Source organism: Lonchura striata, chromosome 28 (genome assembly GCF_046129695.1).
Source record: "Lonchura striata isolate bLonStr1 chromosome 28, bLonStr1.mat, whole genome shotgun sequence".
NCBI lineage: Eukaryota > Metazoa > Chordata > Aves > Passeriformes > Estrildidae > Lonchura > Lonchura striata.
Window position 1 is genome coordinate 1,862,492 of NC_134630.1, and position 19,519 is coordinate 1,882,010.

Below are 19,519 nucleotides of genomic sequence, written 5' to 3' on the forward strand. Positions count from 1 at the left end.
AGCTGGCAGCACCACCATGTTCACCACCAGCCCAGGACCCCCCATGCCACAGCCACGTGTTTTTGGAACACTTCCAGGGATGGTGATTCTCCACTTCCCTGGGCAGCCTGTGCCAGGGCTTGACAACCCTGGCACAATCTGCAGAAAATCTTCATCCAATCTAAAGCTCCAATGGGCCAACTTGAGGTGTTTCCCCAGGAGCTCCCTGAAGAAGTTTCGCTGTATACTTCTGAGTAACTGGGCTTTGGTTTAATCAGGAAGAAAAATGTAAGATAAAGACAACAATTTTTTTCCTGAAAAATAAAAAGGAAACTAAGCCCCTTCTTTTAATTCCATCTTTCTAACATGGCCACAAGTTACAAAATCTTTAGTGGAGGAACCTTGATTGGCCTATTCCTGAACACAGTTCAGATTCTTCTGAAAACATGTCAAATTCCAAACTGCACAATAATAATCCAATTCCTGCAGGGAAAAAAAGACAAAATATGAACAATTTAGTAAAAGCCTATTTCTATTTTGAAGTACATCACCCTTCAACAGGGCTCAAGTAAAAGTATCCCAAGTATGTTCCAAACAAGTGCTCAACAAAACCAGCCATGAACATGTGGCAAAAGTACAAAAACTCCTTTGCACTATTAACATAGATAACGACATTTAAATCTTAACACCAGTGAAAAATATCTATGAGTTGTTTCATTCAATTTTGAAAATCCATATAGAAAACAATATTCATAACTCCATCCACAGGATTCTACAAAACTGCTGCTTCATCAACAAATCTTTGAACTGTTTCAATATGAAAACTCCATTTTTTCAAACTGCTCAAAAATCATTGCAGAGAATTTCCAAGCACTTGAATTGAAGCACAACCAAAGTATGAACTTGGTACATTTTTGCAGTTACTTCTAAAATAAGTTGATTTACATAAATCATCTCAAAATAACACAATGGGATTCAACTTCATTTTAGACATTTGGAAAGCAGTGTCATACTTTATTTAAAGTAAACCCATGTAAAAACAAAGTTTAAATGAAAATGGTACCTGAAAAATAAATTATTTGATATAAAACAAATCAATAACTTAAAAACACGCTAAATATACAAAATGTGTAACCATATACTGTACAGTATGGAAAGCAATTGATAAAACCTTCTGTCCCACAAACAGATTAATTTATAAACAAAAGATTACATAAGTTAAAGGAAAGGAAATCAATAAAAAGACTAGAAGTACAGTATTATTCAAATTACTCATCAAATAAAGGTTTCTCTCAACTTATGTTTCAAATGTCTCAAGCCATTTTCTTCTCAATGACCAAGTGAAAAAGTTCAGCCATACCACTAAAACCTTACTCAAAAATGTTTAGAAATAAGGAACAGTAGGAGAATATTGAGAGTCTAAAATGTGAACACAGAGCAATTTTCCAAGGTTTCAGGTGGCAGTTCTACCATTACTGTTTTTCCATCATTAGCAACAAAAGAGAATTTCAGTGCTGAAAATTCCACTCAACAGAAAAATATTTCTAAACCTTTGTTGCTGTTTGATCGAGTGTGATCTAGAAGGAATCTCCAGAGATGAATGTCAAAGCCACCCATGGGGTGGTGAGTTATGCTTTCGAGATCATAAAGATTTGGACTGGCTTTAAATCATGCAGGATGAGAAAGCAACTCTTTGAGTTTGGTTTTGTTTGACTACATGAGACTACTACAAACAGCAACCACTGAAATGACGCCGTACCTGATCAACCTACGAGCGGATGCTCAGAAATTACCGGTGATTTTCGATCCACTGGTTGTCATGGAGGCACCGCCTCTTCCAAGCGAGAGGGAGGGAATTGAGACCCTTTTCATGAACTCCACATTTTTCATTTTTTATATTAGTAAGGAGAAGCCCAGTAATAATAAATATAATAATCAGAGAAAATAACCACTGGCCTCTTGAGCTCTGGATTTATCCATTCTACTGTGCTGAGCAGCCAACCTTCAGAAGTGCAGAGCTACATCAGAGGAACTTGCCAAAGGCACAGAAAGACTCTCCTGCTTCCAGATAGAGATTAAAGTACCTCAGGTGAAAAATTCAGCTCTTGGAAAATAAAAACAAAGTGAAAAAAGGACTAAAGCTCCACTCAGGGAGCTGAAGGTGTTGGTGTTTCCTTATGCTAAAGGTGTATTTGGTCCCTTCTCTCTAAAGCTATTTGTAGATGCCTAAATGTAGATATGTAACAATAAGGTGCTTCATCGACAGTTATAAAGGACACATTTTTTCATTATGGAAATAAAAAATACGGTGACCTTCTGACAGAGCCCCCAGTCAAACTTATGCTTATGTGATTCAACCAGGCTACCAGTAGCTCACAAGAGCTGCGTGTTAAAAACCTCCCACAAACGCCAACCATCTGCAGGCAGAGCTATCAGAGGAGCTACTTTGAATAAACCATTTATCATATGACCTGTGTATTGTGTTAAGATTCATAAACATGGGGATATTCTCCAAGTCTGTTTTTTTTAAAAGTACATATGTAATGATAAACTATCCAAAAAGGACCTTGAGTTTTTGCCATTTAAAATGCACTGAAAAAAATGTTTCCTGAAATATTTTAAGAATTTCTACTTTATTAACCTTACCCAGAACATTAAAGCAACATAGAATTGTAACAGTTGTTGAAGGACCTTAAGGACTATTCACTTTCCAAACTCAGTCTTAAAATAATGGATCACCTTTGCAGTTAGTTCACCATTTTGGTTTTGACTGCTGGATATCCTTTTATAAATGATACCAAGTTTCTTTTTTTTAACTTTTTAAAAACTTAAAAAGATATTTAACTGCTTTGTATAAATAAAAGTACCGCAACATTTAATCCCCCTATAAAAATAGGTGTCCTTTCCATGCAAACACCCTTTGGTCATCTGGACAAGAGCAAGTGACCACACACTGACCAACCAATGTTCACTGTGGTGACAATTTATCCTGCTCCAGTGACTTGTCTCTGCGTTTTCCATGGTTTTCATACTCACATGATACAGATGTACAAAAAACATATCCAAGCAAATGGAAGGAAAAGCTATGCGGCCACACACACCACTGTGGTGATGTGACTTCTCCCCTCAGCCTGGGAGCTGGATCCTCAAGCCTTTCCCAGTCCCAGAGCAGTAACAGATGCAGGGACTGCAGAGGAAGGCTCAGGAGGCAACAGTAATTGCGCTGGCCAGTCTCTGACAGGAGAGTGGAGCAGCTCAAGTCAATCAAATTTTACGATAATGCAGCTTGAAGAATAAAATAAAACAAATCCAACACTTCACTGCACAGACACCATCTAACAGGGAACCACCGAGAACTGAACACACTGAGCTGCTCTGATTCTGCTCATGTCTGGATTTCTGGTGTTGCCATCCCCTCACCTGAAGGATCTGCATGTCCCTCTGCCAGCTCACACCAAGCACATACAGAGATTCCTCTTCCATATTTATGTGGTATTTGCCTATGTGCTAATGATTAACAGGAGGTTTCTAGGTGATGAGGCTCATGGCCAGCGTTCTGCATGGGGTAAATTCCATTCATGTGGACATCTGGGAAGCAAATGCAGTAACTCCCCTCAGCATCTATGCATGAGACCCTGGGACAGCAGCATGAACCTGTGTTTTCAGCAGGAATTACACCTGGTCCTTCAGAAGCTACACCAGGGGCTGTCCCAAGAGACTCAACCTATTCTAAAGGACCTTAAAACACTCTAATCTCAGCTGTTCCTGTAGCACATCTCAGTACAGACCAAAAGATTCAGGTCTCCAAAATCTGATTATCACATCCTAGTCCTGCAATGAAGACTTTCCAGAACTCTCTACCTCAATGAGACCACTGCATCTCATGTGCAATGTGAGACCTCTGCTTTGAGACAGCCTTTGGTTCCACAAAGATCCATTTACTGGATCATTTACTGGCAGAAGACTCACCTGACAGAAACACCTGGCTTCCATCAAATGGATGGATGAAAAAGCAGAAGACTGTTTGAGAATAAAGAGGCCAAAACCTCTCTTGAAACAGTCTGTTCAAGTGAGAGCTTCAAAGCAGTGTGAGAAGAAAACCAGCTGCTCCTACCTTTTGGGCAGAAAAACTCCTGACAGATGTCTTGTTAGAATTTAGTTTCCACCCCTAGAAGCTTCCTTTTAGTCTTTACTAGTAGAATGCACAAGCCTTTTGCTTTAGGACCAAAAGAATCAAGAATACATACACAATTTTTTCTGGACTTCAGGTATTTTTGCCAAGATTTTTTTGACTGTTAGAATAGCAATGATCACACACTACTTCTGGTATCAGCTCTGGACATTAGCAGGAGTTTTTCCTCTTTTCCTGACTCGAGCAGCAGTACTTTGCTCATAACAATTGCCTGAAAATTATTATCAGAGCATCTAGCAAAGAAAGCTGGAATCAGACCTTTCCTAAAAGAGATTGTTGCAGTAGTGGTACAAAACCATATCCTGCATTTCCTTCTTACTTAGCAAAGAACGAGAGATGGGAAAAGAGGGAAGAATTGGAAAAAGAAAGGAACAGTGATGCCAGAAAGCATCCAAGAAAAGGAGGTTTTTCCAGAAGTGGCAGCACAGCAATGTGCTGCTGCCATGGCCAGTGTGCTTGGAACCAGTACTGATACAGAGTCATGTTTAGGGGTCACTCGCTACAAGTCTGAACCCCTGCTAAGTATTGTGATAAACAGCAACTCCCATTTTAGTTTAGCAGCAAATTTATCTTAAATGGAATAAAGCAAGAGAGAATGACAGGAACTGAATGACTACAGCCCACTCCTGTGGAAGTGGAACAGGACAGTGCAGGGTTCAACAATGATGGGACACATAAGAGAACTTCTCTGTACTACACAGCTTTAACTCGGGAGACCCCCCAGAAGGCTTCCCAAGCTCTCCTTGTACGCAGAAAGGAAATAATAATTGATGTGATAAATGGATGGTGATGAACTGGTGGAAGGAAACCTCTGACAGCCAAGAGCAGCTTTGAGGGGTGGAAGTGGGCTGGCTGCTGTGTCACTGTTCCACTGAGCATCTCAAGAGATGGGGAGGGAACAGACTGGCAGGAGAGGCAAGGCTGGATGTTTTAACAGGAAAAATCCCCCTGCATTCACTGCACACAAGCTCAAATGGAGCAGGAGGCTCTCGCTGGGCCAATGCCTGTCTGTAGGGTTTACATATGTCCTGGGCAGGTCCAGGAACATCAGCAACTCCCACAGGTCCTCCCTGGAGCTGGGCACCAGCTCAGCCACATGTGGAGGCTGAGGGAGCCCTCAGGCTGTGCAGAGCCCGTGGCAAGGAGAGGACAAGGAGAGGACAAACGGCGGCAAGCACAAGGCAAGGTCAGCTGGGGATGGAGTGAGACGAGCAGGCAGCATGGACTGGCCTCTCGAGTTTGGAAATGAACTCTGGGGCTGGTAGAGATTCAGGCAAAACAAGGAGACACTGCATTCAACTGTCACAGACCTCATTTCCACACCTGCTCTACCTACATAAACACCAGAGCCAAGGCTCTAGTTGTGCACAGCAGCTCACACACCTGTACAGGAAGCATCAGCCTTCCCAGTTGCCTATGGAAGCACACCTGAGGGTTACATCAGTCTGTGACACTCATTTCTACGTGAGACATTTATTGTGGTGCTTGTTTCAAAATTCTTTTTCTTCTACTCATCTGTCAAAGCAGTAAATTAAAATTCTCTTAAAGCGTAGCTACAGTTCCTTAAACAGCACTCTGAAAGCTGGACACTTTGTGCAATACTTAGCAAAAAAAAGAACAGAAAATAAAAAACAAAACAAAATTTGAGCAAAACAAAATCAAATTTAATGTTCTTAAATGCAAAAGTAAAAACAAACAAAAAACACAAAAAAGCAAAAGAAAATTAACAGAAACAGAACAACTCAAAGTTTCAAGGCAGTCTGCAGAAAACCTGGGGGATTAATCTTTAAATCTACAAATCAAAGGGTTTTTTTTGGTTAATATCTAACTTGCAAGTTGTAAGTACTTTTCTGCTGAGTGTTCAGTAAGTAAAGCTAGTTGTCAAAACAAAATCCTATTAAAATAGAAAAACTAGCACTCATTAGAAGGGATGCGAGAAATACAATGCTCAAATGTTTATAACTGGTTTTTCTTTACAAAATAGAACTGCCAAAGGAATTCCAACTACAATGATCTTGGAAGATGAGTGAGTATCTTGCTGTATTATAATGTAAGTAGTGCACCATGCATTAAATATTTGGACAGAAGAGATTCAGTCTGATAAAGTAGCAACATATATTCACACTTGCTTTTTTTGAGTTTCATTTTGACTCTGAAATCTTCCTGGAGTTTCTTTGAAACTCTTTGGTCCATTCCTCTCAAAGTGGGCTTTAAAAGTCACGTTTCTAAAACCTGTGAATTGGACAGCTTGGCCACTGCTCAGTGTGCAACTTACCTCCTCAATGGTGTTAAAGTTAGGCTGGCATGCTACTACTTACAAGACCTTGACTTTTAAAAGCTGATCCTCAACTAGACACAGAGTAATGAATATTAATTTATCAAACAATTTACTGTCAACTAAAACATTAGTATTTCTCAACTTTTCTTCCATACTACTGAAACTGAGGGGGAACAAAAGGAGAGGGGGATGGGTAGGAAGAACAACATAAAACCAAAGAAAATCAATTAATTCAGCCTGATATTTTTCAGAAAATTCCAGTTTTTGCAGACAACATTCAATGAAACAAATGTTAGTCTCATAAGTGAAAGCATGCTTCAATTTTACCACCATCCAGAGGGTCTAGTTAATGCAATCTACTTAAGATTTCAGGGGATTTTTAACATGTTTTAAATGAAATAACTTAAAGGAACTTAAAATTGGTCTAACATTGTGGGATTTCAAACATTTGAACATGTCAGTTGCATCCCAGAATATAAAACCTTTTCACTTCTCATTTAGACTAAGACAAACACTTGTGAAAATTGGCGCAAAATGAGTTTTACACTAACAAAAATGTTTCAACTTCTGTCACTCCATTATCTATTCCATACAAAAAGCACGAGCAAGTTATTTGTGGGACTTGTTGGTTTTGAAGGAAACCTGTAAGATTTTGTCCCCCAGGCGGTAGCCATTAAGACTTGCTATGGCCATTGCAGCTTCTTCATAGTTTGTCATGGTCACAAAACCAAAACCTTTGCACTTGTTGGTGTTGAAATCTCGAATAACTTTCACATTGGTAACCGCACCAAAGGGGCCAAACATCTGCCAGAGGATTCCCTCATCAGCATCTTGACCAAGGTTGTAGATGAAGATACACCAGCCAGAAGATGCGTTTCCTGGAACATTTACACCAGAAAGCCCACTCATGTGATCTACACCCATAGGAGAGAACCTAGCAAATAAAAAGCACAATATTTCATGTTCAATTAAGCAAATTAACTTGAATGGGAAGCAACTGAGAATGAATATTTTATACATGGCACATCAAAACCGCCACATAAATGTTTCCCCATTCAAACTGACAATCAAATTGACAGCTGCCAGAAAAAAAAAAGTTAAGTATTCCAACTGATTTATCAACAGGGAACTATCCTTAGAAATAGGCAAGGAACAGGCAAGGCAAGATTACATGATCACTTTCCCAGGGGACCTGGATGGATGTCTGAACTCAGCCAGGCTGCTCAGTGTCCAGGGCATTGCTGCAGAACTATTTGAGTTCAGGGGCTCGGGCAGCACCTCCCCAGAGGCCCCAGACACCCCCAGGCATCTCCCACTTATTTCACAGAAGGAGATTTTTTTTTTCCACCCATGCTCCTTTTCTTGCCTCTAAAAGAACATGTTGGGAAACTCTTAAGTCAAAGAGTTTATTTGGGGCAGGAGGTAAGTGTTCTGGGTTCTCAGGAGTAGAGATTGTATTAATTTCTTCTTTTGTGAAACAGAACAAAACCTACTCCCTTTTCACCCAAAGGCAGCAGGTGCAGGCAAACACTCCCAACATGAGCAGGCTCAGTGCAGTTTTATTATTCCAGTGTGTATGGATGGTTTTATTATTTTTTCCAGGAAAACTCAGATCAGACTTTACTGAACTGGATTTTTAAAATCACCTACCCACTCTTCCTGAATCCTGCCTCCTTCCCAATACCTCAGCAGGATTCATGCATAACAAAAAGCAAAAATCTTCTCCTTTTTATGTCTTGTTATGTATTAATTTCTTTTCCCTATGACCCACATTTCTAATTCCCCTTTATTCTATTTCTGGCCTACACTCCAGAAAATCAAAGCTTCTGAATATTTTAGTGCAATATTAGCGTTGCACAGTTAAGCATTCAAAGACCAGGAAATGTGGAAGTTAAGGTCAAAAACTCACTTTGAACCCTTGTGCTAACTTATTATTTAAAAATATGAGGTCATGTGATCATAGAAATATAATGATACTATACCAGGGGTTCCCAAATTGAGGTGTACCACTGGTGATTTGCAAACCCCTTAAAAGCGGTACACGAGCTGCTCTCTGCCAAGAGCAGGGCGGTGGCAGATCCTGATTCTCTGCTGACCTGGAGGAAACAGGGAAGGGATGTCTGGGCAGTGAATGCTGCAGTAAGTGCCAAATGCTTCCCCTCTGACTCTTTCTTGCCCTGCACCAAGGAGCTGCTGCTGCCTTTCTCGAGGAGGGAGGGCTCGAGGAGTATGGGGAGGGAGGGGAGCAGAGGGGTGGCAGTGCACACTCACACACACACAGAGTGCACTCACACACAAGAACCACTCAGTGCTCATCTCCCCCAGGCCCTCTGGTGCTCAGAGCTCACTGCCTTGGACACCTGAGCTCCTGGACTGTCCTGTCCCCAGAGTAAGTGCCACTCCATCCCTCCCTCACTGCTGCTCCGCAGGCCAGGGGCTCCCGGAGCACAGTGGGACACTCCTGAGCTGCAGCAACTCACTGACAGCCAGCCCCATGAAAAAACAAGTTTGGGAAGCCTTGTACTACAGCCAAACTGAAAAAGCAGTTAGAAGTACCACAAGGTGAATGAGACATACCAACCCATGTGATCTGATGAAGAGGTGACACATCTGGTATTTCTTTTGGCTTTGTATAAAAACGCTCCTGTGCTTGCATGCTTGATACACTTACTTGTTCTGACAGACACCTTCAGTTCTGTAGCTTCTTTCCAAGTGAGTAATAATCTGGTAGGATGAATTTATCTTAATATCTGTCAAGTTTCCATCTCAACAGATCACCAGTCCTGAATCCCTTCTCAAACCACTGAGCTCAGAATTGCCTGATGTTGGTTCCAGCAGTCAGTATAGCTCTGTCCCTGCCTGCTCCAAAGGCTCAGGTGCTGCCCAGGAGCCCAGGTAACACCATATCAAGTGCTGCAATCAGTTGTAGAAGAGCAACTGGTGTTAAATGCAAGAAAACAACAAACCTAAAAGCTTGTTACAGACAAAATAATTTAAATAGCAAGTACCTCTGCTCTTTGGATACACTTATCTTCAAACAGATTGTCCTCTCTTCCTGCTTTGACACACAAAAATGTTAAAGGTTTATTAAAATACCCAAACCAAACAAAACATGGTAAAACCAAAAAAGTGCCCTAAACTATTAGAAAAGTAATTTCAAAAGAAACCTGTAGGAGATGATTATTCAGCCAATCTGATCAATCTCTGTTCTCACTCTGCACAAGAGGGACCCCAGATCTCTCACTCAGCTCAGGGTAACAGCCTGCATGAGCAGGGCCAGAGCAGCTGACACACAGCTCTCTGTCCTACCAGGACAAATTTTTGTGACCACACCAATTTCAGATGACCTTTAGGAAGTTATACTTATTAAGGATGTTTAAAAGAATGTCCTACTGTGACAAACACAAAGGTTAACAGAGATCCAGGATGTTTCAGAGAAAGTGGTTTTAAAATTCCTTTAATATTGTAACTTGAACTATCTCACTTACAGCTGGCGTCCTCATTTCTGTTGAAATTATTTTTATACTGTCTCCTCCACATTGCTTTTTCAACCCTCCCAAAGAGTCTGTAGCCAGTGTTATTCAAAGATGGTTCTTTCAAGCCATGCTAACCTAATATGCCAACATCTTGGGGCATTAGGTATCAACAACAGTGTATTTTCCATCATAACTTTTTTTTACTTTATAAATTTAATGTTTCTGTTAATGACCTTTTGCTCCCTCTGCCATTAACAGCCTGTTTCATTTAACAGATCCTGAGATTAGTATAACTCACTGGAGGATGTAATCTCAGAAATGACACTCCTAAATGAAAGCAGTTTCTTTTTATGTCTACACAATCCTATACATTCTTTTCATACAACCACAGAAACTCCTGAGCTGGAAGGGACCACAAGGATGGAGTCCAGCCCCTGTCCCTGCCCAGACCCCCCAACAGCCCCACCCTGCCCAGCCCTGAGAGCGCTGTCCAAACGCTCCTGCAGCTCTGGCAGCCTCGGGGCCGGGACCATTCCCTGGGGAGCCTGGGCAGTGCCAGCACCCTCGGGGGGAAGAACCTTTCCCTAATAACAAACTTAAACCTCCCTTAACACAGCTTTTTGCTGGTTTTGCTGAACTTTTTTCCCTGCACTCTGAGGACGTTTCCATACAGCAGCACCACAGGTGGGATGCCAATAAGCAGGAACATTAGTTTTAATACCAGCTTGTGTTGCCACTGCACTTGAGCTTGGCAGCTTTTTATTTTTGAGTAGTTCCATGAAGAGCAGGAGCTCAGCTACACTGACAATGTCCTTCTGACAAGCAACTTTTTCTGCTGTCTTTGTTAAAGACAGAAGAGATCTGCTGTGGCCAATACAAGTCTTGTTGAGAACTCAGTGACACAAGCTCTAAGCCTGAAAAAAGTCATGGTGTTGGGTCAAACAACCACGTAAGGAAGAACAGAAGCAACTGGGGTTTCACTCCCATATTCTTCCAGAACTCTGATGAAATACTACTCTGAATGAAATAGTTTTTACTCAATACACACAGCTTGCATCCAAATTACAAATTGGTATAAAACCTGAAAATTGAAACAATTTCACTGGTGTGAAACCAAGCGGTGTACAGGAGCTGTCTGAGCAACCGTATCACTGACAGTGTTAAGACTTACTGCATTTCCCCTTGCACCAAAGAACTATCAGAAATGGCTCCCTTCAGGCATTCAGGGCAGAACTCACAGGCTGATACTGGTAGTAATGCCCATTAAAGGAACTGGGAACTGGCTCCAACCCTGAGCAAGTCTGAAAGCAATATCAGCTAAACTGGCAATAGCTGAGGTTTGAAAGAATATTGCTCTACTATAAAGCTCTGGAGAGCTGCAAAAGCACAGGACTTCCAGAGGCTCTGAGCAGTGTCCTCATGCTTCAGGAGCTAAACCCCTCCATTTCATCACAGTTCAGCACCTGGAGATCTGCTATTTTCTTTAAGTAAACAAATCTTACACTCTAAAGAAACCCCTGCCCCAGATGTTTTATCTGTCCTCCAGACACAACCCCATGCTGTGGCATCATTCCCTCTGGATGGAAGCAGAGAGCCTGGGTCTTTGAATTAGCCCAGGAATCCAGTGGGACACAGCACTAAGACCAGCTCCTGATGTGAGCCACAAGCACCACAGGAACTCAAAAGGATTAAGAGAACATTAAACAAAGGGTTGGGGAAATATCTGTAGGAAATTAATAATTACAAATTAGATACTAAAGGCTTAATCCTGGATTTACAGGGATTATGATGAAATTAAATGAAATGTAATCAAAATATCAGGTTACATATTCAACCTCTGTGGAGCAGAAATCACAACTTTAATTTATACAGACTGCAGGCTCTGTGGAAGCTGCTTATCCATTCATCATGCCTGGTTCACTACCAAAACAAACAAGACTCAGCCCAAACTCAGGTTCCTGATCTTAACCACAGCATGAGTAATCACAACTGCTTCAGTTCAGCATCCTTCAAGGATGATAGACTCACTAGAAGGGACTTGCAGCTAACACTAAAGGTGGGAAGAAAAACACAAAGGGTTGTGGGACAGACTTGATGATATTAGATGTCTTTTCCAACTTAATAATTCCATGACTCCATGGTGTAAGCACTGTGCATATGTGTACAGACATGCCTGCATGAGTGATGGACGGAAGGAAGCTATGAATTAAGTGTTGGAGCTCTCACAAGTCTGTGACAAGGCAGAGATTAAGAGCTTGTGTCTGCAAGTCAGCTGGGGGCTCTTGTGTCCAAAGCGTCCTCCTGAAAGCACAGCCTTACCTCAACTGCTCTACTCTGACCTCTGCCAGGCTGTGGAACCCCAAGATCTTTAGTCTTTCCCCACCAGCAGGTCTGCCACTAGGAGCAGCAGCCGGCCAACGCGTGCTGACAAACAAGCACTGGGCACAGACACCCAGCAGGACACAGCTCCTAGGGCAGCAGGGATTGAACAGAGACATGGAACTGAACATTTTCTTCCTCTTAACCCCCACTATGACATCCCAAGCCTACAAAACACTGGGTGTGTCTGCCCCATCCCTGAACGTGTTCCAGGCCAGGCTGCACAGGGCTTGGAGAACCCTGGGACAGTGGAAGGTGTCCCTGCCCAAGGCAGGGGTGGGACAAGATGAGCTTTAAGGTCCCTTCCAACACAGACTAGCCTGTGATTCTATGAAATGCACACAATTGACATTAATGCTGTTCTAAATGGTACATTAAGAGAATAATGAACTGGTTATAAAAATTTAGTTTCACCAGCAACTCTTAATATAAATACATTAATCGTTTTTATTGCTCCTGAGCGATCATTACAGGATTGAATTAAAAGTATTTGGTCTCTTAATTATGGATGTGAATATTATTTGCACTCCTTATTCTGATACATTTTGATCCTGGCATAAATTTTAGGGGGAAGAACAATGATGAAAATGTCCATGTAAATTAAGAACGTTAAGAATGAAAAATATTTCACTAGGATCCGAACACACACTGAAGCCCTGGCTGAGATAAAAGGCAGATGTGTTGATTTTTTAATAATTTACCTAAATGCAAACAATGCAGAATTTCATTCCTCAGCATGGTTCAGGAGGTTTGGTGTGAAGATCTGGGTGACTGCTTCAGGGAAACAAGGAGCTGCCTGAGCTGACTTCCCTGGGCTACAGCTGAAGAGAGCTGGAGAACAACTGATGCTGGCAGGAACCTCTGGAAATCCTCTGCCCGAAGCAGGGCACCTGGAGCAGGTTCCTCAGGTTCATCCTGTCACCGAAACTCACCAAAAACTGGTCAAATAAAAGTCCTTAACACCAGTGTAGCATTCAGAAGGGCATTCATTATTCATTACATGCCTGGTTGCACAGGGGATAACTCCACCTTGTGTACATGTGATCTTCTACAGGCCTGTTGCTTATATAGTCACCACGTGCATAATTTGCTCATTACCATAAAGGTCTCCCTAATTTCCCAGGTTCAGTCCTTGTTTTGGCTGTGGTTGCATTCCTAAGCCAGATGTCTTCTCCTTAACTTCCAACCATCCTTGCTGAGAAAGCAGATCCTGCACACCCTGTTTCATGCTAAAACTACGCAGGCAAAGCAGAAATTAGATTAATCCTTTTGGTATCAATTTCAGCCAGGTTTCAGCATCTCCAAGGACAGAAACTTCACTGTCTCCTTGGGCAAACTGTTCGACCACTCCCAGTATAAAACCACAACTGACTACAAAGTATGAATTTTCTCTGGAGACTCATTACACAGAGCTGTGCTCAAAATGCTGAGCTACAGTACTGTGGGCAAGAGACAGCAACACTGGAAGAGCAGCACAGCTAAAAGGTGGCTGAGATTTTAGTCCAATTTTACTGAGCTTATTGGATCCCTCACAGGAGAAAAAAAATAAAAAAAAAACCAAACAAAAAAACCCCAGAGTAAATTCTCAACAGGGAGCCATTGCTCTCAGAAATATGTACAATCTCAAAGCCTATTGCTTCTCTGCAAGACAGCCAATATATTGCATTTTCCAGAGCACCCTCCAACCATCAGTTTCCTCCATGAACACCCAAGGCACTTCCAATTCAAGCAATTCAAATTCAAAGCAACCAAAGCAATTTTCTATGGCAAAGCACAGTGTCTTCCATAGCCCTGGAAGCAGACAGGAAGCTGCAACTGCTCAATATTCTCATCAGTAAACTCATGAGGCCTCGAGGGAAGGCAGAATCCTGCACAGGTTGCAATTCAGGCAGGAATCCCACAGAACCTCCTTGTCAGAAATAATGTTTTCCTCTCTTATTGTAACATCTCCCTGCTGGAACCAACCATTCAGAGCTTTAATTAAGTTGTCAAATTCTATCTGTGTTCAGATATATAGACCACAGAATGGGGATCTGTTGAGACAGGCACCTACCAACACGCACCTGGAACCTGCTGTTGCTGTCCCCTCACTGTAACCCAGTAGTGGAAACAGACACCAAGAGTGCAGGTACCTTTACATACTAACTTCAATATAAATTTTACAAGTAAGATTTTTCTTTATATCATATTTTAATGCAACAGTTTCTTTACATAACACTGAGGACAAATAGTGCACTATGTATTCATTCACGCACGCTGCAATGAAGGATCACTGCCCAGCTGCAGGGGCACAGCTCCCCACACAACCATGGGAACAGGAGCACAGCCTTAAATGCATTTATTCTTCCTAACCTACCTGAATCTCTGTGCCTGGTGATGCACTGGCCCTCCAAACCGTCTAGCTGGTGAATGACACAGCTGCGACAACAGTGCCACATTTTTGTTCTGGTTAGGGTTGGCTGCAAACTTCACTGTAATGGGCTCGGATGAACCTGGGGGTTTGTGACCATTGAAATTTGTAATTGCCTCTTCTGCTTCTGACCTTTTGTCAAACCGGATAAATGCGACCCCTCTGGACAAACCTTGTAACCAAACCAATAAACAAACAAACAAACAAAAAAAAAAAAATTGAAGTTCAGGGTAAACTCAAAATAACTTTGAAAACAAAATCCAAAAAAGTTCAGTATTTCTATGGTCACAGCTTTCAAGTTCTCTACATTTATATTTCTTCAGCAGCTGGAGGACAAAATACAAAATTAAGAAACCAAAGACAAATTAGCATACTCATTTCAGCTATAACAACCACAGTGACTAAATACTTAAAAAAATATATGGTAGTATTCTATGATATTCATCACTAACTGACATTTCCATTCACAAAAAACTCAACATTTTAAATTAAGTAAAAAAAAAAACCAAAATTAACTCCAGATGGTTAAAAACAAACCCAAACCTCTTAGTTTCAATTACTTCATCACTAAAGAGCATCTGCAATCACAGAATTTTTGCAAATGTTTTAATTTTTCCATACCTGGAACACACTCAGGTTCAGAGATGAGGGAACAAATATCTGACTATAATAAAGGACTTCCACCTTTTTTAAAGGAGATCAGAATTTCAGCTGCACCACATACACTATTTCCAGCTGACACATAGATTATTTTTAGTCATTAAAATCAATTAAGAATTACCTCTTGGTAGCTGTACTGAACCAATATCACAGCTGTTAAAAATTTGTGTACTTTTTTTCCTAGTCCCATCCCTTGGATGCTGTTTCCTTCTGACTGAGGTACAAGTGATGCCTTGTGAGCTCTCCTCCCCTTGCTTCTCATCTGTGATTTGACCATAGGCTGAAAACACAGTTTATCACAGTGAAGCTAAAAGGGCACATTTAGTTTAAATGTCATTCCAAAGGAGGTATTGTGGTCAGACTAAATATAGGACTTTGTCAGCTGTTTCAGAAAGGGACATATCAGATACTTTGTTTTCTTCAGATCCAACCAGGACCATCTTCAAAGCCAGATACAGAAGCTAAGCTTATCATAAACCACAAGGCTGTTGGTAACAGTTGAGAATCATTTTCTCCGTTTCACAGAAGGAAATGCAATATGTGAAGGCCTGGGCCTGAAGCAAACAAGGTGTGCTTGCATTTTGATAAATAACAACACATGGGCTCACCAGAGCAGAGCTGAGAGCACTGTATGCTCGGTACCACTGAGATCAGCCTCCGTGCCAGGGAGAAGGGTATGGCCCACCCTGGGAAGGCCCAGGGTAGCAGCATCATTCAGAACTCAGCAAGGCCTATCCTAGAGCTCAGCTTACTGTGACTCCTCCACTTTCATGCTGCTCATCCTAGTGTTTCTCAAAGCATTCATTTAAAACGCAAATATTTTAGAAAGTGTATTTTTAAACAGAATAATTTTCAAAAGTTGGAGTACCACCTCTGTGAGAAGGTACAGCTAAGTACAAATTAAAAAGTGCCTTAAGTGGGATCAGATCAAGATACGGAATGCAGTCTTAAAGCCAAGGCATAGCTACATTCTGGTGGGATGGCAAGCCCAGGCTCTACAAGCATTAACTATGAGATACAATAGAACCCACTCTTCAATCAATGCATTATTAAGGCTATGGGAAAGCAGGTGGTGTGTTCTGAGCTGAATTACACAGCACCTCAGCACACACATGAAAACCGTATTATTCTTGGGGAGTTTTTATTTGTATGACTTCTGTCATCTCATTTTACAGCTCTGTAAAATACAGATGCTCTCCAGACCCCATGGACTGCCAGAGACGGATGACTAGTTTTGAAACTTGCATTACTAAGTTTGCTGTGCTCCACAAGTCTTTTTCTTGCCTCTCATTACAGCTGCATCCTAGATAACCAGCTCTAGGGACAGGACCATGCAGGTATCAGAATTGGGCAAAACAAACCATTTTCTCCAGGCAGGATGGGATTTTCCTCACTCAACCATGGAGTGTCTGCCATGTCAGTCCCCAGATCTCACCAAGTCACCTCAGGTTTCTCTGATGCACAGTCACATTTGCAGTACCATCTGACCAAACACCTGCCAGTGGTGCCTGGACCAGGAGCTGGCTCTGATGGGGACACAGCCCTGCTGACCTCAGCCTGCACTCAGACTGAGCCCACCAGGAGCTGCTGGTGACCCACTCCTAACTACAGCAGATTCTTCACAGAGCAGAAAAGCTGCTTCTGAAGTGATGTGTACATCCCAGTTATAAATGTTAAATGTGGAGCTGCTAGAATTAGATTGTCTTCTATTCCAATACACCAGATGTATAATCAATGAAAAAGTGTATTTGTAAAAGCACTCTCCAGATTAATACATGACATATGGGCTACCAGTAAAACCACAGAACAGCTGGGTAACAGGATAAGCAAGACAGTTATACTGTCTGAAATAATGGGGTAAGAACTTAAAAACTCTGAAAACACACTGTAACAGAGTCAGAATTGCCATCACAAAAAAACCCGTAACTTTGGTCTCCCCTGAGCCAAGTAACTTCTCTTTTTTTTTTTTCTTTTTTTCCTTTTTTTAATACACAAAATACATTCAGAACTTTCAGGGCAGTACTAAGTGTATGAAATTAATTCCTTTGCTCAGCAGTAACCACAGAGGTCTGTAAGACATCTCACATGGTTTAAAATATGGGAAAATTAAGTGAGTGAGTTCCAGACTGGCAAAAAAGACAAAACATATTTTTGTTCTGCTTTAAATCTGTAACTACGGCCTGGAATTGACCAGTGGTTAAGAGCTGCATGTGTGAAAAGTCAAGGTAAGGCCAGCACTCCAGGTGACACACATGGTCCAGAAACAGTGCATTGCAGTGCCAGCAAGTGTCAGAGCAAGAAAGTAGATTTGGCAAATCAGTAGCTGATAAAAATGACAATAATCCTATTTTAATATGAGGTTTGTGCTGTAAACTGGCAAAAAGGCAGTGTGTCATTCTGTGTTTAAAAGATATAATTGAACATGAATATCCTGTGAAAATTCTATCACTGGTTGATAGCAGGTGTCATGGTTAGCTTGTGGAAGTCTAATTTACAGAAGTTTAGGTACTGCCAGTCTCAGAAAATACCAAACACGTGCTGTACACTCCAGCTTTCCACAGCCAAGGTCCCAGAACTCACCTGTGGTTTGATCCACAAGGACACGTGAGTTGATGATGCGCCCAAAACGGGAAAACATATCTTCTACATCCTTCTGTGTCATTGACCGGGGCAAGCCACTGATATATAAATTAGCATCCTTGATAACTTCAGAACTTGGGCGGGCATAGGAAACCTTTAAAACAAATAAAAATACGTGTTTAGGGGATTAACAGGGAAGATCAATTTATCGTCATGAGCCAATTTAATTAACCCCCCCATTACCAACACATGCATTTTTACTGGAGTTCAAAAAATGGAACCAGGAGAGAGTAGGGAAAAATAAACCAAACAACAGGAGAAAGGGCATGTCCCTACATAATGCCAGTCATTTTGGGCTTACCCAAGAGATAACAACTATATTAACACTGCTGTAAGGAGACAGCAACAGACCAACACCAATGCTCCCAGCAAACACTTCTGCCACGAAAACAACCCCGAGTTCTGACTCAGCCACTGGACCTGCCACAGCTCACATCAGGAACTTGTCCTGCCAGTATATTTTCTAAATCTTCATAAAAAATGGCATGAGTAGAGTGCAGTTTTCTGTCCTAATTTCTGCTACTGGAGAAAGCTGCATAGATCACCCAAGCAGGAGTGAAGCCTACACACAGAGCACGGGCTGTTGTTTTGTATAAGGAAAGGAGTGTGTACTAACAATATTTACAATAAATATTATGAAACATCCAAGATGTGCATGAGTTAAAAAGCCTGGCAACCATCTATAATGGTCTCTCTACTGCTGCAAAAATGGTGGGAATATAAAGAAAGGGAACCTTCAAATACTGAGCTGTTCCAAAACACTTCAGTATCTATTCACAATTCACAGATTTATGCATGCTGGAGGTGGGAGCACACCAACTTTACCATCAGAATACAGTTTATTACAATGCTGTTTTCACAGACGACTGAAGAGCTCCTACCTTGATGGTTTTGGACTGAAGTCTGAGACCATTAAGTGTGTTTATTGCTCTTTCAGCATCTTTTGCAGTTACATAGTTCACGAAGCCGTAGCCTAAGCTGTGTCCTAAAGGGAAGAACGTTTTTTAAAATTAATCCTAAAAAAATAATCGAAAGGAATTGCAAACAAGAAGTGAACTTAACATACACAATGCACACAGCAAATATTTCAGTAAGCCAAGGACATTTCCCAAGGCTGGCACACATCATCAGTAACTCGGAGGTCTTTTATTTCTACTCTGGACATCCCTCTGCCTTCACAGACAGCAGGCATTGGACAGAGCACCCTTTAACAGCAAGAAATGTAGGGCTGAAACACCAGCTCTGACCAGTCTTGCAAACTTCATGGCTGTGGAACAAAGGCAATGACTTAACCAAGTTCATCAGTACAAAGTCTTGTGGATTGAGAGCAGAAAGTGAGAAAATGTCAATGGATGAACTGGCAGGTATGAAATGAAGACCCTTGTGATTTCTTTGGCTATCCCAAACTCCACCCCTGGGGACAAGAAGGAAAAAGACATTTCCAATTCTTCATTAATACAGCTAACAAGCAGCTGTAACACAAACACAGCATCAAAGTGAAGAGT

General features: G+C 41.5%; 1 protein-coding gene across 2 annotated transcripts in view; it reads right to left on the reverse strand.

Annotated features, from left to right (window-relative positions):
• Nucleotides 1–493: 493 nt before the first annotated feature.
• The window catches only part of ELAVL1 (ELAV like RNA binding protein 1), a 45,043-nt gene continuing 26,017 nt past the window's right edge, over nt 494–19,519 (reverse strand). The window contains exons 3-7 of one of the 2 annotated variants that reach the window (XM_021528207.2): nt 18,896–18,999; nt 17,955–18,108; nt 14,661–14,886; nt 8,432–8,545; nt 494–7,383 (exon numbers count right to left, since the gene is read on the reverse strand). In XM_021528207.2, the coding sequence (XP_021383882.1) occupies nt 7,059–7,383; nt 8,432–8,545; nt 14,661–14,886; nt 17,955–18,108; nt 18,896–18,999 (923 nt within the window). In that variant the 3' untranslated portion in view covers nt 494–7,058. The remainder of the gene's footprint in view (nt 7,384–8,431; nt 8,546–14,660; nt 14,887–17,954; nt 18,109–18,895; nt 19,000–19,519) is intronic. The other variant, XM_021528208.2, reaches the window with a different exon arrangement.